Below are 27,353 nucleotides of genomic sequence, written 5' to 3'. Positions count from 1 at the left end.
CATACAGAAAGGCCCTCGCTGGCCACGGGGCTCGAACCCGGACCTTCTTGCTGTGAGGCGACAGCGCTAACCACTACACCACCGTGCCGCCCCTGACTAGAAGTTGTGACATAAAATTATCTTTAACCTCATCTCATCTCATCATCTCTAGCCACTTTATCCTTCTACAGGGTCGCAGGCAAGCTGGAGCCTATCCCAGCTGACTATGGGCGAAAGGCGGGGTACACCCTGGACAAGTCGCCAGGTCATCACAGGGCTGACACATAGACACAGACAACCATTCACACTCACACCTACGGTCAATTTAGAGTCACCAGTTAACCTAACCTGCATGTCTTTGGACTGTGGGGGAAACCGGAGCACCCAGAGGAAACCCACGCGGACACGGGGAGAACATGCAAACTCCGCACACAAAGGCCCTCGCCGGCCCCGGGGCTCGAACCCAGGACTTTCTTGCTGTGAGGCGACAGCGCTAACCACTACACCACCGTGCCGCCCCTTATCTTTAACCATTTTCTTAAAAATACATTTATTTTGAGCAGATCAGGCAGACAGAGGTAGATCATTCCACAGTGAAGCACCAGTGAAATAAAAACTATTTTTACTAAAAGGCCCAACATGGGTAATATTAAAAGTATGAATACTATTTCTGGTGCGTGAATTTGTACTATGTTGGAAATTTTCTTTAAAATACACAGGAGCATTCATCTCATCTCATCTCATTATCTGTAGCTGCTTTATCCTTCTACAGGGTCGCAGGCAAGCTGGAGCCTATCCCAGCTGACTACGGGCGAAAGGCGGGGTACACCCTGGACAAGTCGCCAGGTCATCACAGGGCTGACACATAGACACAGACAACCATTCACACTCACATTCACACCTACGGTCAATTTAGAGTCACCAGTTAACCTAACCTGCATGTCTTTGGACTGTGGGGGAAACCGGAGCACCCGGAGGAAACCCACGCGGACACGGGGAGAACATGCAAACTCCACACAGAAAGGCCCTCGCCGGCCACGGGGCTCGAACCCGGACCTTCTTGCTGTGAGGCGACAGCGCTAACCACTACACCACCGTGCCGCCCACAGGAGCATTATTATGAAAAATATTATACACATGTCCTAACTTTAACTGATTTACACGCATATCCACCGGTAACAATCCTACATTTCTAAACTCTTCCACCCCAATATAAGACCTAGGAGGGAGATTCAACATGAACCTGATGACCTTATTTTGAACCACTTGTAATCTGGACTTAGATTTCTTTGTCAGTCCACTGTACCAAGAAATCCAAGTCCAGATTAAGTTCTTAGCACTTATGACTTTTTTTTTTTTAATTAAATTAAACCTAAACCTACAAACGTGGACACTGAACATTGTAAGGTGGTTTCATAGAACTAGAAACACTGAACAACCAATCAGCTGCGACTTCTATCCGAAACCAACCAATAGGAAACGAGCTACAAGAAAACCGGAAGGAGCGTTTGTAATTCGGGACTCCCATTTCGTATTCGTGCAATCAATGGTCTGATAACATTACGTGTTATTTAAAGTGCTTTTCAAGTGCATATGTGAAATAAGACGTGAAATTATACAAGTTCTGATGAAGAAATAAGGCTTTTTAATCGCCATTTTATCGAAAACCGGCCCCTGACCGTGTGACGCCGCCGGAAACAGTTGTTGCCATTTACATCCAGTAGGACGCAGATATGGATCAAGAAGTAATCAACGCGTTTAAAGAAAACATCTCGTTATTAGAGTTTGCACTGAAGGACTGAGACTCGATGATTGGCTGTTAATTAAGGTATGCTGGAGTTATTTTTGTAAATAAAACCTCTCCTGTTTAGTCTACTGCTGACTTTCATTTGTGAAGCCAAGTCATCCTGTGCAATCTCATAGTACAGTACAGTACAGTATTTAGTTTTTCTATTCCAACCTACTGTTGAAAAAAGCTTTTATATCTTGCAAAAATTAGGACATCTAAGCTCTTAAGCCATGACTGAATAGAAATGCTGACATTTTGGAGATTACAGAATTGACAGAAGAACTCTCACTGGAAGGCCAAACATGCATTGTTTAGCAAAAGACTTGTATGTTATTTTGGTTTATTTGCACTGAATAATAAAAAAAAAAAATCAGATGTTTGAGATGTGATTTTAAAGAGGAATGTATGGACTGTTAGAAATAGTTTTAGTTATTCTTTCATCTTCAGTAAGCACTTTTTTTCCTGGTTAGGGTCAGGGTGGAACTGGGTGTGAGACTTTTGGATGGGAGCCACAGTGTATTGCAGTGCACACAATCAGAATGCACAAATTCATCCCTGTTTTGTTGTGGCTGACAAATTTCCAGCGTCAGGCCCGAATATGAATGTCGAGAATGACAAACTGGCTTTATAGTGTGATAAACGGCAGTATGGTGTGTGGGACACCGCACAGTGTCCCTATGAAAAGTCTTATGATTGTGCACTCAAGTTACTATCGTGTGGGAACGATTGACAATTTCTTGACCTTCCTCCCCTGCAAGGACATGAACAATGATTGGTCAGGGTCAAACTTGCTAGCCTGGGCCCGCCCATCCTAAGCGTGACACAACACGAGGGCCTGTTGCGAGCTTAGGCCAAGTTTACATTAGACCGTATCTGTCTCGTTTTCTTCGCGGATGCACTGTCCGTTTACATTAAAACGCCGGGAAACGGGAATCCGCCAGGGTCCACGTATTCAATCCAGATCGTGTCTGGTCCGGTGCTGTGTAAACATTGAGGATACGCTGTGCTGAGCTCTAGCTGGCGTCGTCATTGGACAACGTCACTGTGACATCCACCTTCCTGATTCGCTGGCGTTGGTCATGTGACGCGACTGCTGAAAAACGGCGCGGACTTCCGCCTTGTATCACCTTTCATTAAAGAGTATAAAAGTATGAAAATACTACAAATACTGATGCAAATACTGCCCATTGTGTAGTTATGATTGTCTTTAGGCTTGCCATCCTTCCACTTGCAAGTGGTAAGTGATATGCGCTGGGATCACACACACAGCGGCTCAGTCCCGAATCACTGCTTGTGCACTCCACTCGCGCGCTCTGTGAGCTGCGCAGGGCCGGAGTGCGCACCCTCCAGAGGGCACTCGCTGTTCAGGGCGGAGTGATTTGGAGCGCAGGATGCCTGCGGAGCCGAGCGTATCCGTGTATTGGTGTTGCTGTGTGCACGCGAATCGTGTATTGGTGTTGCTGTGTGCACACTAATCATTTTAAAAACGTTAATCTGATGATCCGCTGATACGGTCTAATGTAAACCCCACCTTAGTCTGGCCAGGCAAGCTATCTACAGCTCTTCCAAGCTCCCGAAAAATCGGGAGCCAATCAACTTTGAGCATCTCCAGTGGCCCTGGGTAGAGGTGTGTTCAAGGCAGTGACGTAGTAGAACTGCAACCGGAAGCCATAGATTGTTTACAGAATCTATGCCGGAAGCGCTTCATTCACTAGAAACATTACGAACATGGAGCAAGTTCTCATTGAAAACGGAGCAAAGAGCAGCCCTGGAGGTATTTATTGAAAGGAAGGACGTTTTCACCTTGCTCCCGACCGGCTTCGGTAAGAGTTTAATCTACCAGTTAGCCCCGTCGCGTCACATACGTCAGAGGAAAGAGTGATGTGATTGGTTTAAGCTTCATCACAGCCTTTTCTGGCTTCAACCAGTAGCAAACTGAGGCATTTCAGGGAGGTGGGTCAACCACGCACTTTGGGAAATGGTTGGGCTTAATATCTTTGCCAGACCAGATGCTCGCAGAGCTTTGAAGTCGCGTTAGCCAGACTACAAACTTGCAGTATTGCCAGTCTTCCAACCAAGACACAGTAAGAATTTATGGCACTGTGATTGCCGAATGTGACATGGTGACCATCATGAAAGACAAAAATATTCATCTTAGGGTAAGGGCATGTTTGTTTGTTTTTTTTGGGGTGGGGGGAGGAAACTGGAGAACCCGAAGGAAACCCGCATGGGGGAAACTCCAGACAGACAATTAACCAAGCACAGGTTTGAACCCTGGAGCTGGGAGGCAGCAATGTTACCTGTTACACCACCATGCCAGTCAGAAATAGCTTCTGATACGTTTTTTTTTCTGGCTTTGCAGGGATTTTGTAAGGATAAACCAATGTGAATATCAGTATTGGGCTGATACAGAAATGCATAAACATTACATTCAGATTTCATATTGGGCGAGTCAATCATCTGATGTATTTTATGAATGCTTGTAATGGCGACTGCTGCAACATGTGTTATGGTTGAGAACGCGGAACACAATTTCTCTTAAAAATGCCACCATCATGCCTCTGGTACTCACAAAATTTGGCAAGACAGGTTTGTAGAGCACAGAGGTTACTGCCAGGATGTCAGTATTGGGGACTGAAATGGGGGGGGGGGTTGGTGCAGGTTGGTGGGGCAATGTGGTGGTTCAGTGGTTAAGGCTCAAGGCTATTGATCCAAAGTTTATAAGCATGGCCAAGCTTGTTTTCTGAGTGAGACCCTGCTCAGTTGTATCCTGTCTCAGCTGTTGGTTGCTTTGGATAAAATCATTGACACAGTGTGACAGTGCTATGATGTATATGAATATAATATTTTACTCACGTCTGTGTTCTTGGTCCATCAGTCTTTGAAGATGTTATCCAACCCTCTGGCCGACCCTAGTGAAACACGGCAGGTTGCTTCAACCGGCCCCTGCCCACAGTCTGCACTCTACCAAGACCTGTTGGTGATGGCCTACAGAGGAACCACAAAAGAAGAGATTGGGAAGGAAGATAAAATGATGTGTTCAGTTCAGGAACCTCAGACATCAAGTTTTGTTTTGCTGGACACTGATAAACAGCTGAACCAGACTTCTTCAGAGCTGAATGGTGATTTGGGAAGCAACACTAATTTTAAAGCTGGCACAGATGAAGGTAATGGATTTTTTTTTTTTTTTAAGGAAGTGTTAGAGCAGTTGCAGAACATAGTATTTTTTTCTACAGACTCGGTAGCTCAGCTTTCAACTTGATGGTCCCTGATAATAATTTAAAAAACTTTATTATTATATGCTTACCATAAGGAAGGTGATAATCATTCTTCATTCATTTACTGAGAGGCAAGGGGGCAAGCAAAGCCATACTGGCAAACGAGCAAGCCTAACCCTGAAAAACTGTGCAAGACATGTACATATGCCTACACGCCTGTTTTAATGTTTGAGCTTGCTGATATTTAGCTTATGAGTTTAAAATAACCACGCAGTTCGTGTCAGATAAGTACTTTCTGTGATTAGCATTACTGTTACTATGGTTACCACAGTGGAGTGTTAAGCAGTCTCCGCTGTGGTGTGTGAAAGCCCTTTAAACAACATGATGAAAAACAGTGGCGGTTATAATTTGGTGGAAATCCACTGTTTATTTCTCATTTATTGTTTTAGGGGACAGGTTCCAAGCCACAGAATGGAAACCGCCGCTGACCACGTCCGCTTTGCCTCCTGAACATCCAAAAGGAGAGCAACTGGGTTCTCTGGAGCGCTTTCTTGTGGCCCATCAAACTGAAATGAAGCGCTTACTGACAGGCACACTTGGTGTCCTGAGCCAGCGGCTTGAGGCAGTCGAGCAAAGGATTGAGCAACTGCATGTCCAGGGCACTGCACATGGAAAAAGTCTCGCCCTGCTTCACAGTGAAGTGAGCCTCCTGGGACGAAACATGACTGCTGCCTGTTCAAGCACGTTGGCTGCTCCGAGTATTCCCCCTTCCAACACTTATGGTAAAAATATTTTATGAAAAGATGGCTTTTGATAGGTGAAACGATCACTAGTTAAAATTAAGGATGGGCATTTTAAGCACTTTTGCTATTTTAACATTTGCATCTTTTAATTTTGCTCAAATATCAGCAAGAGAATACTTTAGTCTTATGAATAAAAATAAAAAATGACAAGGTTTTATTTTATTATTAGACGCAATTAGGAGAGGAAAAAACCTTCAAGCACGGTGAAATTCATCCTCTGCATTTAACCCATCTGAAGCAGTGAACACACACGAGCGCACGCACACCTAGAGCAGTGGGCAGCCACATTAGAGCGCCCGGGGAGCAGTCAGGGGTTAAGTACCTTGCTCAAGGCCACCCCACGTTAACCTAACTGCATGTCTTTGGATTGTGGGGGAAACCCACGCAGACACGGGGAGAACATGCAAACTCCACACAGAAAGGCCCTCGCCGGCCACGGGGCTCGAACCCAGAACCTTCTTGCTGTGAAGCGACCGTGCTAACCACTACGCCACCGTGCCACCGAAAATCATTACGTAATGACGATGCAAAGCTGGTGATGTACTTAAAATGTAAAAAGACATTTCAGCATAAAAGAGCTCTTTTGAATAGCAATTTATTTGATTGCATTACAAGCATTTAGCAGATGCTCTTATCAAGCGCAGCATACAACATACCCAAAGTAGCCTGGGGAGCAGTTGGAGGTTAGGAGACTTGCTGAAGGGCACTTCTTGCTGGTCCAGGGAATCGAACTGGCAACCTTTTGGTAATTTGGCAACCAAAGCTGCTTCTCAAACCTTTAGGCCATGACTTCCCTGGATGTCAGTTTGTAAACTGTGGCATAATCATTTGTTCTAAAACCTCCCCCTGTCTGTGATGAGTCCAAATATCACATACAATGGACCAACAGTTTGATTTACGTTTAGGCTCTTTGTAGCGGAGCTTTCGCACGGGCCTCCATACTTAAGAAAATATGGTAACCCATCGAGTTGATTTTTCATGGACATACAGGGATCCCAGCCATGTACGTCCGTCCGTCTGTGCCCCTCGCGATTCTGATTGGCTGTTTGATTTTGGCGGGAACTAGAAGCGCGAGCGCGCCTACATAACTTATTTTTGTCTACAGATAATTTCCTATTTATCGGGTTTTTCCACCGTGAACAACTCAAACAGCGCAACAAAATAATTTTTACAAACTTTAATACAAACTTTAAAAAGATGTCAGAACAAGTTAACCAAGGAAAGAAAGAAGTCAAAACCGGGAAGAGAGCGAGTTTTAACAGAGGAAGAAAAGGAAAGAAGACGTGAAAGAGCTAGAGAAAGGTTAAGAAATCTTTTGCAAGAAAAACAACAAGCTGAAAGAGAGAAAACGTGTAAAAAAAATGAATTAATAGAAATGATGAGGTGGGCGGCACGGTGGTGTAGTGGTTAGCGCTGTCACCTCACAGCAAGAAGGTCCTGGGTTCGAGCCCCGGGGCCGGCGAGGGCCTTTCTGTGTGGAGTTTGCATGTTCTCCCTGTGTCCGCGTGGGTTTCCTCTGGGTGCTCCGGTTTCCCCCACAGTCCAAAGACATGCAGGTTAGGTTAACTGGTGACTCTAAATTGAGCGTAGGTGTGAATGTGAGTGTGAATGGTTGTCTGTGTCTATGTGTCAGCCCTGTGATGACCTGGCGACTTGTCCAGGGTGTACCGTACCCCGCCTTTCACCCGTAGTCAGCTGGGATAGGCTCCAGCTTGCCTGCGACTCTGTAGAACAGGATAAAGCGGCTAGAGATAATGAAATGAGATTTACTATGATGGCTTGTTTGTGATTATGGAATAGCACCACATGTATGCCACTTACTTTCCTGACTTATCAGGTTGCCATGCCTGATTTTAAAAAGCAGCCCAAAACAAGGCCAGTACTCCAAGGGTTTGCCCCTTCCAAGCCCTATCCATCAAATTTAACCATTACATAATGCGTCATGTCTGTGAAGATTCTCAATCATCCAGGTCATAGTAAACTGTGGGTGGTAGAAATGGGCAACTGGACTTGCTTGAAGATTCTTGAAAACGTTTCACCTCTCGTCCGAAAGGCTTCCTCAGTTCTGTCTGACTAATAGGGAGTATCAGATATTTATCCTCTCCTGGATCAGAATCAGAATTCTGATGACCAGCTCATCTAAGGTGTCAGTCACTACGTTTACATGCACGTCCAAATCGAGCTGCTGTTGGTAATCGAGCAAAGGGTCCCAGCAGGGGTGCCAGAGAAATCAGAGAAATGGGGTTTTAAGTGCATTTTAGCGGATTTGAACATGTTTTGGGCTGGAAAACGTCAGCAGTATCTGGCAACACTATAGCTCTTCTTCATGATGACAACCGGAAGTGTACCAACACGATGGGGCGTGTAGCGCCACGTGTGGCTCGGGTGCACAGTGCACCTTGCACAATAGCCCGATTTCACTTGTGCATGTAGGATTGGATTTCTCTGGCACCCCTGCTGGGACCCTTTGCTCGATTACCAACAGCAGCTCGATTTGGACGTGCATGTAAACGTAGTGACTGACACCTTAGATGAGCTGGTCATCAGAATTCTGATTCTGATCCAGGAGAGGATAAATATCTGATACTCCCTATTAGTCAGACAGAACTGAGGAAGCCTTTTGAACGAGAGGTGAAACGTTTTCAAGAATCTTCAAGCAAGTCCAGTTGCCCATTTCTACCACCCACAGTTTACATAATGCGTCGTAATAAAAAATAACCACATGTGGTACATTTTAAGATGCCGGTATTTAAAGTACGGCATTTCCTTCGGCGCCTGGTCCCCAAAAAAAAGAAAGGAAAAAAAAAAGCTGTTTTCAAAAGCCTCTGTCACAACCGGCCGTACGTGCTCCTACGGCCGGTCTACGTGCAAAAAACGAAGGAAACGCACGGAGGGCACACGTGAAACGCACAGAGGGTGCGCGTGTGACGTGCTGATTTTCGAGCCATAGACTGGCCGCAGACCGGCCGCAGAGGTTCTTTGTCATGTCAAACAAACTCTACGGGCGCTTACGTTTTTTTTCAGGTTGCAAGACAAACTTACGGCCAACGTGCGTCTTTCTCCATGAACAAAAAAAACCGCAGCGATTTGGGAAACGCTAAAAATCGCACGGCCAAAAAAAATCATACGTCCGGTTGTGACCTAGGCTAAACTGACCAGGATGTGTCCTGTGCCTTTAAGAGTCTGTCAGGAAAATTCCACCAAAGATGTCTATACTACATACAAATGGCATGTAGCCAAAAGGGCAATTCCATGTAAATGTCAACCTCACCATGCAAAAATAAAGCAACATGTAATATCAAAACCACTCCCAGAGATATCACCTAAGCCTGTATTTTACAGATGTGAATAAGTTGAACCAATTTGTCACAAGAATTGTTCCCTTCGCCTTAATATGTCAGTCTTTCTTTCTTATAATGTAAACCCCAAGCTAAAATCAACTTTGATCATGTACAATTCTATATTATTGCCACAAGCCACAGAAATGTATGCTAAAATCCACAAAACAGCAAAACAATAGCCATCCTAAATATTATTTCAGAACTTTGATAGTTTTAGCTGATATTTAGAGAGTTTTTCAAAGGGTTATGGTGGTTAAATTGCTGATTTTCTAAACATATGCCATGTCTATTTCAGACGCGTCACATCCATAACGGAATTTCGTCACATCCATAACGCTGACTTTTCCTTCCGAAACTCTGCATGAAATACAAAATATTTTAAACAAAGATTTTTTAATATTCACCTTGGACCCCTCTATCAAATGGATATCTCCATTTCGACATTAGGTTTACGATTTCACAGAGTTTGATAAAAATGTACAGTCACCCAAGAAAAGTGATACTTTTTCTGTCACATCCATAACGCATCTTTTATTGGCAATTTCTGGCATGCCCTAGATGTACTATGGGAATTGTTCTTGTTCTATCACTTCTCCAGTATGGTACAGCCTTAAAATATGCAACACCTGTTTAAATACTGGGAGACAATAAAACATGCACTGGGTCATTTGTTGCCATTTTGAGTTCAAGTGTCACGTCCATAACGCTGGAATTGCTCAAAACACAACTTGGTGTAGTGTCTGTAATATAGCAAATAGCCAAAATAAACATCGTAAAGCCTTGAGCGGTCTTGCCTTTTTCATAATGTTGGTAAACCACTGATCAAATGCAAGATTGTTTAAGATATCTGAATAGAAAGATACCAGATATTCAAATATAAATGTCTATCCCTTTATGATAACCATTATCCTGAGAAATGTTTCATCTGGCTGATATTTTGTCACAATATAATCTGAATATTCATGAACAGAAACAGTTCTGATCAAATAAGATATAAAAATCAAACTTTGAGAGTATTGAAATTTCATGGTGTATATCAGTTGATATGTCATTGTTGCATTCTTCCAGATAAGCACTCCGTTGAGGAAAAGGAAGATGATGTATCCAAGATATCCTCTCAGGGATCAGTTAGTCATGGAAACGCTGTGTGCCAACCATGGATTGATTCAGGGACTGCAATTGATTTGTCTGCACATAACTCTGATTGTAATCATGACATTGAGGTCTTGGACCCACCTGCGCTTAATGGAGGCTCATCTGGACAGGTGAAAACAGCTCTTGGAGCTGGTAACGACTTACAGGTTTTGGCTTTTGAAGACTTCAACATGGAGCCGGACGTGTTGCTCAGTAAATTGGACCAAAACGACAGCCAAAATGAGCCAACTTGTTATCCGAAGCGCCAGTCTTCTGAGAGCTTGGATGCAGGCATTCAGTGTCACTCTACTGATCAGTGTTTACATGAATCAGCACAACTTATGGTGCCTTCTTTCAGTAGTGAAGTTCTTAAAAGTTTAGTGGAGAGAAGCTTATGCAAGAATCTAGTGAATGGTCCTAGTAGTGTAAGTTCAGATGTAAAAAATTGCAAATCGGAAGCAATGTCGGTCCTGTTGAGACATCCCCTACCAGACTTGATGGCAGGTATGTCCCACTTGGTCGGCTGGTCTAGTACTGCCGACAAACCTGAAGCTTGTAGTGCTCCCTTGATCATGACTCTGTCCACAAAGGATCTTGGAACAATAACCAAAAAAGATGAGCAGCCATTTTCTGAAGTTGTGTCTGTTCCTACCTTGGTCAAGGTCTCATTCCTCTCAAAGATCATGCCAGGTTCATGCAAGGCTTTACCTTTAGGAGATGCTTCCGGTCCAGTTGATGATGAGGGGACAAATCAATGTGGTAAGGGGAAATGGTTAAAGGTTATAGGTTCTCAGTCTTACTCAAGGAATGGAGCATTGGCCTGTGTAAGGATAAAATCTTACCCATATTCCCATCGCCCATTAGTCACCTCAGTGGTGCTACCTTTGGACACTTACAAGGCTTGCCTTTCAGCTATGGGATTCCTTTTGCCCGGGACTGACTCAAAAGTGTCAAGTTCCAAGAATGGGCTGTCAAAACTGCTTCATACAGGAATACAGTCTCGCCATAGTATGAGCAATCTTCTAAATCACCTGGAAGCCATTGCCTGCCGCTTGATTCCTAATAGACCGTCCATCAAAAATGCCCTACCTCTCGTGAGATACCACAGAATTGTGCCTAAACTCAAACACCACAATCATAAAGGCAGTTCCTTCTCTCAATGGCCTCAACTGAACACCAGTCAAGTGTTCCATCTGCCCCTTCCAAAACTAAAAACGGACACTTGGGGGCCTGTTGTGAGACATGAAAACAGTGTTCTCCCACTTTATTCAAAGCAAAGTGGAGACTTGGCCCCCCATACCCCACCACAACCTATGACACAACCTTTTCAGACTCCCAGAAATGTCCCCATGTCTACTGTGAGAGAAGGAAGCTTTGCGGGGACAGGCCTGAGCACAGTGTTGGCCATGCCCTCTCTGGCCTCTTTCAGACTACGGTTGCGCCACATCCACCCCTCCTTTTCCTTGCCCACCAGGTCGTCATCTTTGGTCAGTACTGCGAAGAAGCAGGTTATAGCTCAGACCAAGGGTTCTCCTCTTCGGTTGTTGGCTGATCACACCGGCCCACCAGGTCTGGATAATGATCACAGGTGAGCAACCAAGTTAATACTGGTGGTTTTTATTTATTTATTTATTTATTTTTCCTTCTTTTTAAGATGTAACCAAGCACACCACACACTCTCAGAAAACAAAGTACATCATTGTACCTTTAGGGGTACAATGGCTTGCCACTGGGGCAGTATCTTCTAAGGCACTTATTTGTACCCTTTAGGTACTGCTTGGGAACACACATGTACCTTTTTGACCCTAAAAAGGTACACACAGTTACCCTGAAATCCAATAATGAGCCCTGGGGGTACATTCATGTCGATTGTACCTTGGGGAACAGAAATGGACTCCTACTGTACCCCTATTTGACAGTGCACTCACTGTTTTTCCACACATTTGTCTAGGAAAATATGCTGATATTGTTACTAGCCTGAAGTTGTTTATTTTCCTATAATTGCATGTCTCAATGCATTTTATTCCTCTTATACCACAGAAATTTGCCAAAAAAGACTTTTTTTTTTTTTTAATTCTGTTCCCCTCACTTTCCTTTGAAGTTAAACGAGACAATAAAATATGCAGCTTGTTATAGAGATGCTTTAAAATGTAGCATCTTCCATCCTTCAACTTTCTCATGGGTGAAAAATACCCTTAGATCTGTCTAATATATATTAGAAACACTGATTTTGGAGGCTCCTTCCATGAATGGTAAGGCTAAATTTGTTAACATCTACAATAATAACTTTTTAAAAAAATGTTTATTAGCTCATTCGGCTGACAGGCGATGAGCTTATGCTGTCGTGTGTTGTCCGTCTGGTGTTGTCCACATTTCACGAGAATCGCTTCTCCCTCAATTCTTCACCGATTTTGATTCTTTCTGGCATGAAGGTAGGGGTACCTAGGGTGCATGTAACTTCTACCCAGATTTGATTTCTCACGGGTCCGGAGTGAGCTATGCAGTCATTGACGGTCTCGTTTATGTGATGTGTCCACTGTACAAGTCCCTGTGAATTGCCTCCACTACTGTCAGCTCCCGTCTCGTCTTCTTCCGCTTTATCCGGGACCGGGTCGCGGAGGCAGCAGCCTAAGCAGGGAAGCCCAAACTTCCCTTTCCCCAGACACCTCGGCCAGCTCCTCGGGAAGAACACCGAGGCGTTCCCAGGCCAGCCGAGAGACATAGTCCCTCCAGCATGTCCTGGGTCTTCCCCGGGGCCTCCTCCCGGGGGGGCATGCCTGGAACACCTCCCCAGGACTGTCAGCTCCTTTTATAGAAAATTAATCAAGACTTTCTGGCAAAAACAGATTCAAGAATTTGACAGCACTTTGGTGTAAGTGGGGAATGATCTAGGAATAGGATGTACAGTGCTCAGCGTAAATGAGTACACCCCCTTTGAAAAGTAACATTTTAAACAATATCTCAATGAACACAATTTCCAAAATGTTGAAAAGGCAAAGTTTAATATAACATCTGTTTAACTTATAACATGAAAGTAAGGTTAATATAACTTGGATTACACATTTTTCAGTTTTACTCAAATCAGGGTGGTGCAAAAATGAGTACACCCCACAACAAAAACTACTACATCTAGTACTTTGTATGGCCTCCATGATTTTTAATGACAGCACCGTCTTCTAGGCATGGAATGAACAAGTTGGCGACATTTTGCAACATCAATCTTTTTCCATTCTTCAACAACGACCTCTTTTAGTGACTGGATGCTGGATGGAGAACGATGCTCAACTTGTCTCTTCAGAATTCCCCAAAGAAAATAATTTCTTTACACTACAAAGGTGAAGGCTACAAGATGAGCAAAGCTTTACTTATCAGTCAAAATACCGTAGCAAAAGTGGTACAAAAATTTAAAGATGGAACTGCAACCATCTCACAGAGACTTCCAGGTCGTCCACGGAAGTTAACACCTCGACAGGAGCGTCTTCTGATGAGAAGGGTTGAAGAAAATCGGCATGCGAGTTCACTGCAGTTATCTAAAGAAGTAGAAAGCTAAACTGGGGTGACTATTTCCTATGACACAATACGGCGTACACTGCAGAGGAATGGCATGCATGGATGCCGTCCACGAAAGAAGCCTCTTCTAAAGCCCAGGCACAAAAAAGCCCGCCTAGAGTTTGCCAGGGCCCATGCTGACAAAGATGAAGACTACTGGGACTCTATACTCTGGAGTGATGAGACCAAGATAAATGTTTTTGGAACTGATGGCTTCAAAACTGTATGGCGTCGCAAAGGTGAGGAATACAAAGAAAAATGCCTGGTGCCGACAGTGAAACATGGTGGTGGCAGTGTCCTTATGTGGGGCTGGTGTCGGGGAGCTGCGTTTCATTGATTGGCGGCATGAATTCACAGATGTATTGCTCTATACTGAAAGAGAAGATGCTACCATCATTCCATGCCCTTGGTCATCGTGCACTTTTCCAACATGACGATGATCCTAAACACACATCTAAGGCCACTGTTGGATTTCTGAAGAAGAGCAGGGTGAAAGTGATTCAGTGGCCAAGTATGTCTCCTGATCTGAACCCAATCGAACACCTATGGGGAATTCTGAAGAGACAAGTTGAGCATCGCTCTCCATCCAGCATCCAGTCACTAAAAGAGATCATTGTTGAAGAATGGAAAAAGATTGATGTTGCAAAATGTCGCCAACTTGTTCATTCCATGCCTAGAAGACTTGGTGCTGTCATAAAAAATCATGGAGGCCATACAAAGTACTAGATGTAGTAGTGTTTGTTGTGGGGTGTACTCATTTTTGCACCACCCTAATTTGAGTAAAACTGAAAAATGTGTAATCTAAGTTATATTATTAACCTTACTTTCACGTTATAAGTTAAACGATGTTATATTAAACTTTGTCTTTTCAACATTTTGGAAATTGTTTGTGTTCATTGAGATATTGTTTAAAATGTTACTTTTCAAAGGGGGTGCACTCATTTACACTGAGCACTGTATGTATAAATAAATAAAATTTAATAATAAGTGCAAGCCTTTTGAATTTAGTTTGTGCTTTTAAAAGGGGACGATAAAACCCTGATGTGTGAGACAAGTATGCGTATGGAATTTCATAACCTGTCCAGCATGTTTATTGGATTCCCCCCCCCCCCCCCCCCCCCCCCCACACACACACACACACACAAAGGATAGGAGTGAGGAGGAGAGGGGAAAAAAAAAACCTTTAATGTCCATTAATAGTAAATTTTGTATTCTGAAAGATTCTCACTTTGTGCTCTGTGAACCACCAGGATCAAATCATAATTCAAATCAGTGGCCAGGAAACCTACGATGGTCATATTTCCCGCTGTCTCATTCTGTGTGCTGTTCAAGTTGAACAAAATCAACTTCTGTACATCGCACATTATTGATCAGATTTCTTATGAAAGCTCTACCACTGAAGGGATGCATGTGGCTAAATCAGTCCCCTAATATGTCCTGATTGCACGCGTTAGCTTCTGTGATTATCATACGCTTGAGCTTGCATGCTGCTTTGAAATTTGAGAAATCTGCCCTGTCCTGATTCTCTTCTCTTTTGCGCTGATAGCTATGCTGTACGATTCAGTCAAGAGTCTCCTCCTGGGAAGAAAACTGGTTCAGTGCGGTGGGTTTCATGCAAATAAATAAATATCTGCTCCCATATGCTTTTTCCATATTCCAGGCTAATGTTTTGCTCTTGAGGCACAGTGAATAATTGAATAACACTCTTCTTCTTGGGATTATTTCACTTTAACCATTACGTTTTTAGGAAATGGTGTTGGTACAATAAAGATTAAGATGTACACTTGTGTTCAAAATAATAGCAGTCCAACACGACTAACCAGATCAGTCACTATTTTTGGTGGAAATTATATTACTACATGGCAAATAATTTACCAGTAGGTGTAGTAGAGTCATAGAAAACCAACAGACCCAACATTCATGATATGCATGCTCCTGAGTCTGTGTAATCGAATAATTAAGTGAAAGGGACGTGTTCAAAATAATAGCAGTGTGGAGTTTAATTAGTGAGGTCATTCATTCTGTGAAAAAACAGATGTCCGTCAGGTGGCCCTAATTTAAGGATGAAGCCAGCACATGTTGTACATCCATTTCTCTCTGAAAACCTGAGAAACATGGGTCGTTCCAGACATTGTTCAGAAGAACAGCGTGCTTTGATTAAAACGTTGATTGGAGAGGTAAAACGTATACTGTAAAGAAGTGCAGAAAATGATGGGCTGCTGGGCTAAAATGATCTCCAGTGCTTTAAAATGGACAGCAAAGCCAGAGAGACGTGGAAGAAAACAGAAGACAACCATTCGAATGGATCGAAGAATAGCCAGAATGGCAAAGACTCAGCCAATGATCAGCTCCAGGGTGATCAAAGACGGTCTGAAGTTACCTGTGAGTACTGTGACAATTAGAAGATGCCTGTGTGAAGCTAATCTATCGGCAAGAAGCCCCCGCAAAGTTCCACTGTTAAAAAAAAAAAAAGACGTGCTGAAGAGGATACAATTTGCCAAAGAACACATCGACTGGCCTAAAGAGAAATGGAAAAACATTTTGTGGACTGATGAAAGTAAAATTGTTCTTTTTGGGTCCAAGAGCCGCAGGCAGTTTTTCAGACGACCCCCAAACACTGAATTCAAGCCACAGTACACTCTGAAGACAGTGAAGCATGGTGGTGCAAGCATCATGATATGGGGATGTTTCTCTTACTGTGGTGTCGGGCCCATTTATCGCATACCAGGGATCATGGATCAGTTTGCATATATCAAAATACTTGAGGAGGTCATGTTGCCTTATGCTGAAGAGGAAATGCCCTTGAAATGGGTGTTTCAACAAGACAACGACCCCAAACACACCAGTAAGCGAGCAGCATCAGGGTTCAAGACCAACAAAATGAAAGTTATGGAGTGGCCAGCCCAATCCCCAGACCTTAATCCGATAGAAAACTTGTGGGGTGACATCAAAAATGCTGTTTCTGAGGCAAAACCAAGAAATGCAGAGGAATTGTGGAATGTTGTCAAATCATCCTGGGCTGGAATACCTGTTCACAGGTGCCGGAAGTTCTCAGAAACCGTGGTTATACAACTAAATATTAGTTTAGTGATTCACAGGAATACTAAATCCTTAAGATTTTTTCAGTTTATACAGTAAATATTTGGAGTTTGTAATGAAAAATGCAGACACTGCTATTTTTTTTGAACAGCCCAATGTTCATTTTTCTTCATTTTCTGTAAAGTAATTAAAATATTCATACATTTTTCTTCATGTTTTGATGTAGAATATAATGTGCAGTGTTCCCAATGCATGGAAATAAAAACTATTATAAGGATTTTGAGCTTTACTCACGTTTTTAAACACACTGCTATTATTTTGAACACAACTGTAATACAGGGTTCCCACAGGTCATGAAGTTTATTCCAGACATGGAAAGTCAGGGGATTTGATCATATTTTGGAGCAAGTCTTGGAATATCAGGGAATTTTGTTTGTAGGATGTTTTAACTTTTAGTTGCCTTTTTTTTTTTTTTTGGCAAAATGGCAATATTTTCCATGCCGTATTTCACTACAATTAAGTAGTGGAAGCTTTTTTTTTTTTGTAGTACTGAAAACATATGACTATCTATTTGCTTATAGCAGGACATGTAGTTTTAAAAAATAAGCATAAAAATCTGGAATTAAAATCTATTTATTTGTTTTAACTGATCCTTCAATTTCACAGAAACAGCAATAAGAGAGAATTTATTTAGTAGCTATTGCAGAATTGCTCTGTAGATACTTGAGATGATACCACACCCACTCGCATTATCCTGACACTGGGCCAACTAGTCCTGGAACTACCCTCATATGCTGAGCATTAAGCGAGGGAGCTGTACCAGTACCAATTTTTAGGACTTTGGTGTATCGTGGCCGGGGCTCGAACCCGCAACCTCCCGATCACGGGACGAACGCACTACTGTTGAGTCGGGGGGTGACACCACCATATTTCAAGGAAATCCTCAGGAATCCCCATTTGTTTAGTCATGCTCCTGCAGTAATACATATTCAGTAACCTTTTTTTCATGGATTCTGCATGTTTTGACTTCTATTTCTAATAACAGAATATAACGGAAAATTCTTGTGAGTCAGTGTGTTTTAACGTAAGGGTGAGAACGACAAAACACTTCCATTCAAAGCTGGCGTAAAAATGGCTGCGGGGCAGCCTATAGACTGCTGCCGCTGACGTCAGAGGTCACATGATTTATGTTTGCACCGCCATATTGAAAGACCAGCGCAAGGAGCTAAGCCTGAAAACTCTGGAGAAATTAGCATTCGTATTTAAAATCTCATCTCATTATCTCTAGCTGCTTTATCCTTCTACAGGGTCGCAGGCAAGCTGGAGCCTATCCCAGCTGCCTACGGGCGAAAGGCGGGGTACACCCTGGACAAGTCGCCAGGTCATCACAGGGCTGACACATAGACACAGACAACCATTCACACTCACATTCACACCTACGGTCAATTTAGAGTCACCAGTTAACCTAACCTGCATGTCTTTGGACTGTGGGGGAAACCGGAGCACCCGGAGGAAACCCACATGGACACGGGGAGAACGTGCGAACTCCGCACAGAAAGGCCCTCGCCGGCCACGGGGCTCGAACCCGGACCTTCTTGCTGTGAGGCAACAGCGCTAACCACTTTAAGCCTAGGTCACAAGCAGACGTACGATTTTTTTGGCTGTGCGATTTTTGGCGTTTCCCAAATCGCTGTGTTTTTTTTGTTCATGGAGAAAGACGCACGCTGGCCGTAAGTTTGTCTTGCAACCTGAAAAAAACGTAAGCGCCCGTAGAGTTTGTTTGACATGACAAAGAACCTCTGCGGCCAGTCTACGGCTCGAAAATCAGCATGTCACGCGCGCCCTCCGTCCGTTTCTTGCGTTTTTTGCACGTGGATCGGCCGTAGGAGCATGTACGGCCGGTTGTGACCGAGGCTTATACCACCATGCCGCCCTGCTTAAGAATCTCGTTTTATTTATTTTTTCGGCTCGCATTTGAGTTAGCTCCTTCATGAAAGTGTTTGCTTTTTTTTACAGGTGAAGCAGCTTCCTTATTCGACAAGGAAAACCCAGATTAGTTTCAAACAGCTTTAGTTTAGAGTTTATTGCCATTTGTACAAATACACTGCAGTACAGGTACATTGGAATTCTTGAGTGTTTTCCACGAGTCAGCTTCACAGACATTATTTAAAGGAAAAAAAAAGGGGGGGTTACAAAATACGAAACATCTCATTCTCTCTAGCCGCTTTATCCTTCTACAGGGTCGCAGGCAAGCTGGAGCCTATCCCAGCTGATTACGGGCGAAAGGCGGGGTACACCCTGGACAAGTCGCCAGGTCATCACAGGGCTGACACATAGACACAGACAACCATTCACACTCACATTCACACCTACGGTCAATTTAGAGTCACCAGTTAACCTAACCTGCATGTCTTTGGACTGTGGGGGAAACCGGAGCACCCGGAGGAAACCCACGCGGACACGGGGAGAACATGCAAACTCCACACAGAAGGGCCCTCGCCGGCCCCGGGGCTCGAACCCAGGACCTTCTTGCTGTGAGGCGACAGCGCTAACCACTACACCACCGTGCCGCCCACGAAACAACATACATTCTCAAATTTAAAAACACTATAATACACAATTATAACCAAAACAGTGAGGGTACTAGACAGAGCTATGTAAGGCTGTCATTAAACTGAGTGCAACTGTATAGGAATAAATGTATAAAAAAGTAATAAATATCTATCTGAAGTGGTACTGACACATATTGGGTATTACACAAATCAAGTGAGTGTTGCACATTTTGGTTGAGGAGGTCGAAATAGAAGTTAGAAAATCCAGCTGTATTGCACATGCAGATGTGTGGGGTGGGGTGGGGTAGTTAGCTGTCCAGAGTTTGAGTGGGTTGTGGTAAGAGGTACTTCATTCCCTCCTTAATGGGATATAACTCAGTAAAAAATCCAACAAGGAGCGACATAGCCTGAAAGAACAGAGCAGATTAAGAGCAGAGAGAGCTGGAGCTTTGTTTCTGCTATCAGAGGAACCCAGTCCTGTGCAAAATATCACTATGGAGTCAGAGTGTAGCAGTTCGAGAGAGTTCTACACAAAACAGACTTAACTTTACAACAGTTTCACACATGTGAAATGGAAATAAAATCGACTAAGACAGGAAAAACTACTTTTGGATAAAATTGTTATTGTTATTGTCTGTTACACACTGATCAACCTGTGTGACTCATGAATCGAGAATAAATGAAAAAGGAACTGAACATGAACCCGTTCATCCGTCCATCCGTTATCTCTAGCTGCTTATCCTGTTCTACAGGGTCGCAGGCAAGCTGGAGCCTATCCCAGCTGACTACGGGCGAAAGGCGGGGTACACCCTGGACAAGTCGCCAGGTCATCACAGGGCTGACACATAGACACAGACAACCATTCACACTCACATTCACACCTACGGTCAATTTAGAGTCACCAGTTAACCTAACCTGCATGTCTTTGGACTGTGGGGGAAACCGGAGCACCCGGAGGAAACGGACACGGGGAGAACATGCAAACTCCGCACAGAAAGGCCCTCGCCGGCAACGGGGCTCGAACCCGGACCTTCTTGCTGTGAGGCAACAGTGCTAACCACTACACCACCGTGCTGAACATGAACCGTTTATTGAAAAAATAATAATTATTATTATTACAAGGGTGATTTATAGTTACTATATGACTATAGCTACAACTGGAATGTGCGGCTTCTGTTAGCATTTGTAATTATTGTTCCATCCACTGTTAGATAAAATTAAAATAAAATCTTACAACCCTGTTCGAAAGCCTAGAGCAAGATATTATTTTACAAATAACACTTCAGATATTGTTTTAACAATAAAAAGCATCACTGCATAAATAATAGAGTGCAAAGAGCTGTGTAACTAGATGTCCTTGGGGTTCTTGAGACATGGAGGGCAGTAATACCATCTAGCCCATAGTTTAGGTTCGAGTCCTTTGAGAGTGAATGCTTTAGCTTTTGCAGCGCTCTGTCCCCAAAAGCTGATGTCGGGAAAAAAGTATTTACACAAAGGTTTTCTTGCTTTTATAGTTTTTTTTTTTTTTAAACTGTTCTTCTGTGTCAGGAATGTCCAAATTTTATACCATTAAATTCTGCAGATTCTTGCACTTTCATCTGCATTAAAGTACAACAAATGAACTGACAATTTTAGTATTGTTTATTTTATCTCTTTGAACTATTCCAATAATAATTTGCACATCTCATCTTATTATCTGTAGCCGCTTTATCCTGTTCTACAGGGTCGCAGGCAAGCCGGAGCCTATCCCAGCTGACTACGGGCGAAAGGCGGGGTACACCCTGGACAAGTCGCCAGGTCATCACAGGGCTGACACATAGACACAGACAACCATTCACACTCACATTCACACCTACGGTCAATTTAGAGTCACCAGTTAACCTAACCTGCATGTCTTTGGACTGTGGGGGAAACCGGAGCACCCGGAGGAAACCCACGCGGACACGGAGAGAACGTGCAGACTCCACACAGAAAGGCCCTCGCCGGCCACGGGGCTCGAACCCGGACCTTCTTGCTGTGAGGCGACAGCGCTAACCACTACACTACCGTGCCGTCCTAATTTGCACATAAATTATGAAAATGGTTACATAATGTTTTTACAAGCCAAAAATGTGGACAAGTGTCAGAAAACTGTAGAGCAAATAGAGAGTCATCTGTGAATTATTAAATAAAGCTCGAAAACTGATGAGTTTAAAATAATGTGGCTGGTTACCTCATTCGGCTGTTGGCCGGTCCGGATGAGCTTATGCAATCATGTGTCATCTATCCGTTGTCGTTGTCCGTCCACAATTTACAAAAATCGCTACTCCTCCTACAGGATTAATCAGATTTCAATCAAACTCGCATACAATGTTCCCCAGGTGGGTGTGCATAAAACTTGCCAAGATGGTGGTGCCACCTGTCATATTTATGATTTTATGGGTGTCCGAAATTTTTGGGTCACATTAAAAGCTACTCTTTTTGTAAACTGCTGGGACATTTTCACTGAAACTCATCCAGAAGATTCTAAAGGCATATGCCAACAAGAGTTGTTCACCAGGCGACGCCACCTACCATGGATGAGGCTACACTGTGGTCATGTGCAATTTCATTGAAAATCATTACTTCTCCTACAGGAGTGATCAGATTTTGATCAAACTCATATGGAATGTAAAAGTTGTGAAGAGGGCGGCACGGTGGTGTAGTGGTTAGCGCTGTCGCCTCACAGCAAGAAGGTCCTGGGTTCGAGCCCCGGGGCCGGTGAGGGCCTTTCTGTGTGGAGTTTGCATGTTCTCCCCGTGTCCACGTGGGTTTCCTCCGGGTGCTCCGGTTTCCCCCACAGTCCAAAGACATGCAGGTTAGGTTAACTGGTGACTCTAAATTGACCGTAGGTGTGAGTGTGAATGGTTGTCTGTGTCTATGTGTCAGCCCTGTGATGACCTGGCGACTTGTCCAGGGTGTACCCCGCCTTTCGCCCGTAGTCAGCTGGGATAGGCTCCAGCTTGCCTGCGACCCTGTAGAAGGATAAAGCGGCTAGAGATGATGAGATGAGAAGTTGTGAAGATGGTGGCGCCACCTTTAACATTTAATGGGCATCTGAAATTTTTGGGTGACTCATCACACCAAAACACTACTGTTCGTAAACTGCTGGGATGTTTTCACTGAAACTCACCCAGAAGACTCTAAAGACATATTCCAACAAGAGTTGTTCACCAGGTGGTACCACCTGCTATGGATGAGGCTACACAGGGGTCATATGCAATTTCAAAAAAATCACTACTCCTCCTACAGGAGTGATCGGCTTTCAAACCTACAGATGACAGCAGTGGCTGGTATGAGCTACAGCCTCATTGAGGCTATTTTTTTTGTCTGCTCAACATAAAGGTGACCTGTTTTTCTGTTCATTGTAGGTCATGGAAATTCAGCTTTTTGGTCAGGGAACTTGACATTTGAGTTGGAGTGGGAACCCTGATCACAGAAATCCATGATTACTCTAAATCATTCATTGCAGTCCTTGGGGGGTTGACTTGATTTGATTTCTCTACTCACCTCAAATGACTAATGCATGTTAAACTGTGATTGAAGGGCTAAATTCTTGGCTGAAGTACAATAAATATGATGTAGTAGCCTTTGCTAGATCATTTTGACCAGTTTATTGGTTGTTTTTATCTATACAGGAAATCTGGATCATCTCCATCCCAACATTGGCTCATAAAGGCTCCTCCTCTCAGCCCAGAGAAGAGCGCCGATATTACTTCACGATGTAGCCCGAGTGTCAAGGTTGTGAGGTTGGCGGTGTCTCCCACTGAAAGTGCATCCGCTTTTTCCATTACTGGTACAATTATTAAGAACCCTGAACTGAACAACCAGGAATCTTCTAGAGAGGACAAGCAGGTCTTCATCACTTTAACAACAGGATTTGAGTCAATATTTAAGTGTTATGTGATGTTATAGATTTCTTATATCGATGGTATGGATTTCCTCTAGGTGGAGCTTTTTGAATCCAGCTCCTCATTGCAACCGTCCCAAAGGTCTAAAAGGGTTTCTCAGATTCGCATCCGGAAGACTGTACCCAAACCAGACAAGAACCTCACCCCAATGGGGCTGCCCAAACCAAAGAGGTGAGCCAGGATCTGACTCTTGTTTTTATGTGTTTTGTCTTTATTTAAAGTAAAACTCCACCCTGAAACACATTAAATATGTTTATAGTGAAATATTTGTGGTTTTGTGTTTGGCGATTATATTGACAACACCAAATTCACCTCTGTAATTTCTCTCCATATTTTGACCTTTGGGACTCTGCTAAATTCTTGGTTTGCACATTTTCTGTTTTCCTCTGTGTGAATGTGGCCTTTTGTGGATGTCTCCAAGTGCAAATCAGCTGTGACGTACATAACCTAACCCTAACCTGGTAATTTACAGGTGATTGCCATTTATCAACATAGACATGCAAATATGAAAGAAATGAGTGTTTGTTTATGGAATTGTTGAACATTTGGCATACATTTTAGTTTGGTAAATTTTAGCTTACGCCAACATTTACACAATTTTGTGTTTGGAGCTTTCATCAAACTTAAGACATTGGTGCTAGCTTACCAGACCCTCGAGGGGTTATGGCCAGCATACCTCCAGAGTCTGATCCGCCCCTACATGCCAGCCAGATCCCTATGCTCCGCTACTACTGGTTGCCTGGCCCGTCCTCCTCTCTGCTCCTGCCCAGCCCGCTCAAGACGGCTGTCTGTCCTGGTTCCCCGTTGGTGGAATGACCTTCCCATTGAGGTCAGAACTGCCGACCACCTTCAAGCACAGACTGTAGACTCCCCTCTTCAAGCTACACCTCTCCCCTTCTTTCCTGCCCACTGTGTCACTGCGTTTCGGTCTAGGCCAACCAGGCTGTGTACAGTCTAGCCTGGGATTGAGGTTTTGAGTTCTCTATTTAGTTGTACTTTATATCACTGGTTTGTTTCCCTGGCTGTTTGAGTATTGGTACTTCAACAGAATATTACAGTAAGTATTATTCTGTCACTTGTTCAGTTGTCACTAGAACTTTCTTGTCTAGAAATTCAGCACTTTGTGTCCCTGACTTTTGCACTCGTTGTACGTCGCTCTGGATAAGAGCGTCTGTTAAATGTCATGTAATGTAAAAATTAGTCAAAGATCGATCAGTGAGGCCCATTGTTATTCCTAGTATAGTTACAGTGGTGTTTAATAGGAGAAAACAATTGAATGATCCCAAACATGAATGAGACAGTTTTGTTATTAGGTCCTAGAAACAAAAGAGCAAGAGCTTCTTTTCTCACTCACCATTTTCCAGTGATGTTGAATTACATATTAATGAGAAATCTACATTACATTACAGGCTTTTAACAGAGCCTCTTATCCCCAGTGACATTCAGCATACCAAGAACAGCCTGGGGAGCAGTTGGGGATTCGGTGCCTAATTCAAGGACACGTCAGCCGTTCCTGCTAGTCCAGGGAATTGAAACGGTGACCTTTTGGTCCCAAAGCTGCTTCTCTAGCAGACTTCCCGATCCAAATCCAATCAAAGTTCCAGAATGCAGGGCGGCAGTGTTGAGTTACAGCTTGGCTAGTCAATAGTCATTGAGATGACGAGTATGACGGTGTTGAGTGATAAGGTATCAACGTGAAAACTGAAGCTTTCGAAGTTCTGTTTGAGCAGAGTGTACAGAGATCACTGGACACGCTAAAGGTGCATTGCTTTTTTTTTTTTTAGGTATCTCGCAGCACGGAGTTGAATAGAATTGTGGGAAATTTAGGAAACTGTTAGCCAAATCCAAATTGAAAATAAATCAACATGTCAATGAAAAGTAAAAAAAAAAGTCAACATTACAAAATAAATCTTTGACACCACTGAAGATGACATGTTAATTAATAGATAAGGATTATTATTCTATCCACATTAACTGGATATGAGCAATTGCGTGCTCTGATTGAGCTGATAGCCTAGTAGTAGAGTAGCCATATACCGAGAGGAGAAAAACAAAATGGCGACGTGTGTTGCTGAACCAACCGAAGACGAAATAAATACTCGAAAACAAAACCCCAAAAACTACAAAAAAAAGCAACAAAATATGGAATAAAAGTATTTGATGATCTTTTTTGCTCCAAGAATTATTATTATAGCATTTTTCACAAATTGCTACTGTCATTTCGCCGGTTTGTTTATGTTCTAAGCGGAAATGATTTTGTCGGATGTTTTATAAAGTTTTTATTTATCGAATTTGCAAAAAATAAAAATGCACGGTTTCTCAAAATCCAGTGAATGTGGATAGAATAAAACAGTTATTCACTCAATCTCGTCGTACATGGCTCGGCACTACGCACCTCGTCAGCTATCGGCTCATGCACGACTCGATTTTGTGGAATAAATGTTAAATATTCAAGGCGTTCGAGTGCATTTTGTCTTTGAGTCCCTGCTACGGTTTATTGCATGTTATCTGAAAACTGTCCTCAATAATTCTTCAGATTAAAGAAGAAGGAGTTTAGTCTGGAGGAGATTTACACTAACAAGAATTACAAATCTCCAACGCCAAACAGGTCTGGACTGCTTGCTCTTTCTTGCTCGTTGTAATCCAATTTTATGTCCTGTTGTTTGCATGGTTGTAATCTACTGGGTCTTTCCCATTCTCCCAGAAGCTTGGAGACGATCTTCGAGGAGCCAAAGGAGAAGAACGGTACGCTGGTTTGCATTGGCAATCAAAAACGAAAGCGAGTTTTAGATTTCCCAGATTTTACCCTCCCACGGAAACGCAAAGCCAAGGCCAGCCTGGGTTCTCTTCGATTAAAGGGATCCCGTAGAGCCAAAAATAAAGATGCAGACCTGAACGTCATGCTAATCCAGAGACTTAGTGAACTGGAGGACTACTTCTCTCGCCAAGGACTGGAGGACTAGACAAGGTTTACTTTACTATCAACACAATTCACAACTTGGAGATTCTTTTCTTCTTCATTCACCCTGTTCTGCTCAAATCCTTAAGGGTTCTTTGGTATGTTCCTTTGTAGGGTTTTATGTAAAACCCGACACCAGATGGTGTCTTTCAGAGTGACCTGGTAGAAGTAGAAGCAGTTTAGGAAGCTAAGAAACATTAAAATCCAAAGAACCCTTGAGGGAACTGGATAGCAGACCTACACTGTCTAATGTAAAATCGTCAGCAAATCTCAGCTTTGGTAATTATTTATGCTGCCTTTGATTTTTGTGCTTTATGAAAAAGTAAAATGTCACCTCTTCCTGCTTTGAATTGAATGACTGTAAAATTGTTTTATTTGCTTAATGCCGGACCTCATCTGTGATGTGAAAAATAAAGTGTAAGCTGCTATGATTCAAATAAATCTACAAATATTAATCATTACAAATTTTCAAGAGTTGTTATTGAATTAAAGAAAAAACTGGCGGATGAGGAGATCATGCACGGATCGAAAGGTACAGCAGAGTTGTGTATGAAGCTGGAGAAGAGACGGCACACCTGATCAGTTCTTCCTTCTGGACTCATTGTGATGTAGAAGGGGATGAAAAAACTTTTTCCATTACTCTGATATGAAATAGCTCACACACTGACTGGCATTTCATTTACGAGATAAAAGTGGCGATTGTAGTTTGATGCTAATGTTCATCTAATCATATACAAAAAAAAAAAAATATATATATATATATATATAAAACATGGGCGGCACGGTGGTGTAGTGGTTAGCGCTGTCGCCTCACAGCAAGAAGGTCCGGGTTCGAGCCCCGTGGCCGGCGAGGGCCTTTCTGTGCGGAGTTTGCATGTTCTCCCCGTGTCCGCGTGGGTTTCCTCCGGGTGCTCCGGTTTCCCCCACAGTCCAAAGACATGCAGGTTAGGTTAACTGGTGACTCTAAATTGAGCGTAGGTGTGAATGTGAGTGTGAATGGTTGTCTGTGTCTATGTGTCAGCCCTGTGATGACCTGGCGACTTATCCAGGGTGTACCCCGC

The 27,353-nt window shown here is 43.2% G+C and overlaps 1 protein-coding gene across 3 annotated transcripts; it reads left to right on the top strand.

Annotated features, from left to right (window-relative positions):
• The first annotated feature begins 1,517 nt into the window (after window positions 1-1,517).
• wu:fi75a02 (uncharacterized) lies at window positions 1,518-26,747 on the top strand. 3 transcript variants are annotated; one of them, XM_060913452.1, is made up of 9 exons: window positions 1,518-1,807; window positions 4,647-4,935; window positions 5,436-5,768; window positions 10,199-11,852; window positions 15,360-15,416; window positions 23,061-23,277; window positions 23,371-23,504; window positions 25,870-25,941; window positions 26,041-26,747. In XM_060913452.1, exons 2-9 carry the CDS (start codon window positions 4,656-4,658, stop codon window positions 26,294-26,296), a joined length of 3,003 nt encoding a protein of 1,000 aa, XP_060769435.1. In that variant the 5' UTR covers window positions 1,518-1,807; window positions 4,647-4,655; the 3' UTR covers window positions 26,297-26,747. The 3 variants fall into 3 exon arrangements, with proteins under 3 accessions (XP_060769435.1, XP_060769434.1, XP_060769436.1); XM_060913451.1 differs by having other exon boundaries at window positions 26,038-26,747; XM_060913453.1 differs by lacking the exon at window positions 15,360-15,416 and having other exon boundaries at window positions 26,038-26,747.
• The last annotated feature ends 606 nt before the right edge of the window (window positions 26,748-27,353 follow it).

This window comes from Neoarius graeffei, chromosome 28, assembly GCF_027579695.1.
Source record: "Neoarius graeffei isolate fNeoGra1 chromosome 28, fNeoGra1.pri, whole genome shotgun sequence".
NCBI classification, from domain to species: Eukaryota; Metazoa; Chordata; class Actinopteri; order Siluriformes; family Ariidae; genus Neoarius; species Neoarius graeffei.
Note: the sequence above shows the minus strand (reverse complement) of the source record. Positions and strands in the feature narration are given on the sequence as shown.

What these genes read in the sequence shown, in the direction of transcription:
- wu:fi75a02 (XM_060913451.1), top strand. Translation starts at nt 4,656, where the DNA reads ATGTTATCCAACCCTCTGGCCGACCCTAGTGAAACACGGCAGGTTGCT. An exon ending in TAAAGCTGGCACAGATGAAG is followed by an intron (nt 4,936 to 5,435) that starts GTAATGGATTTT and finishes TTATTGTTTTAG; the next exon opens with GGGACAGGTTCCAAGCCACA. An exon ending in AAATCTCCAACGCCAAACAG is followed by an intron (nt 25,942 to 26,037) that starts GTCTGGACTGCT and finishes CCATTCTCCCAG; the next exon opens with AAGCTTGGAGACGATCTTCG.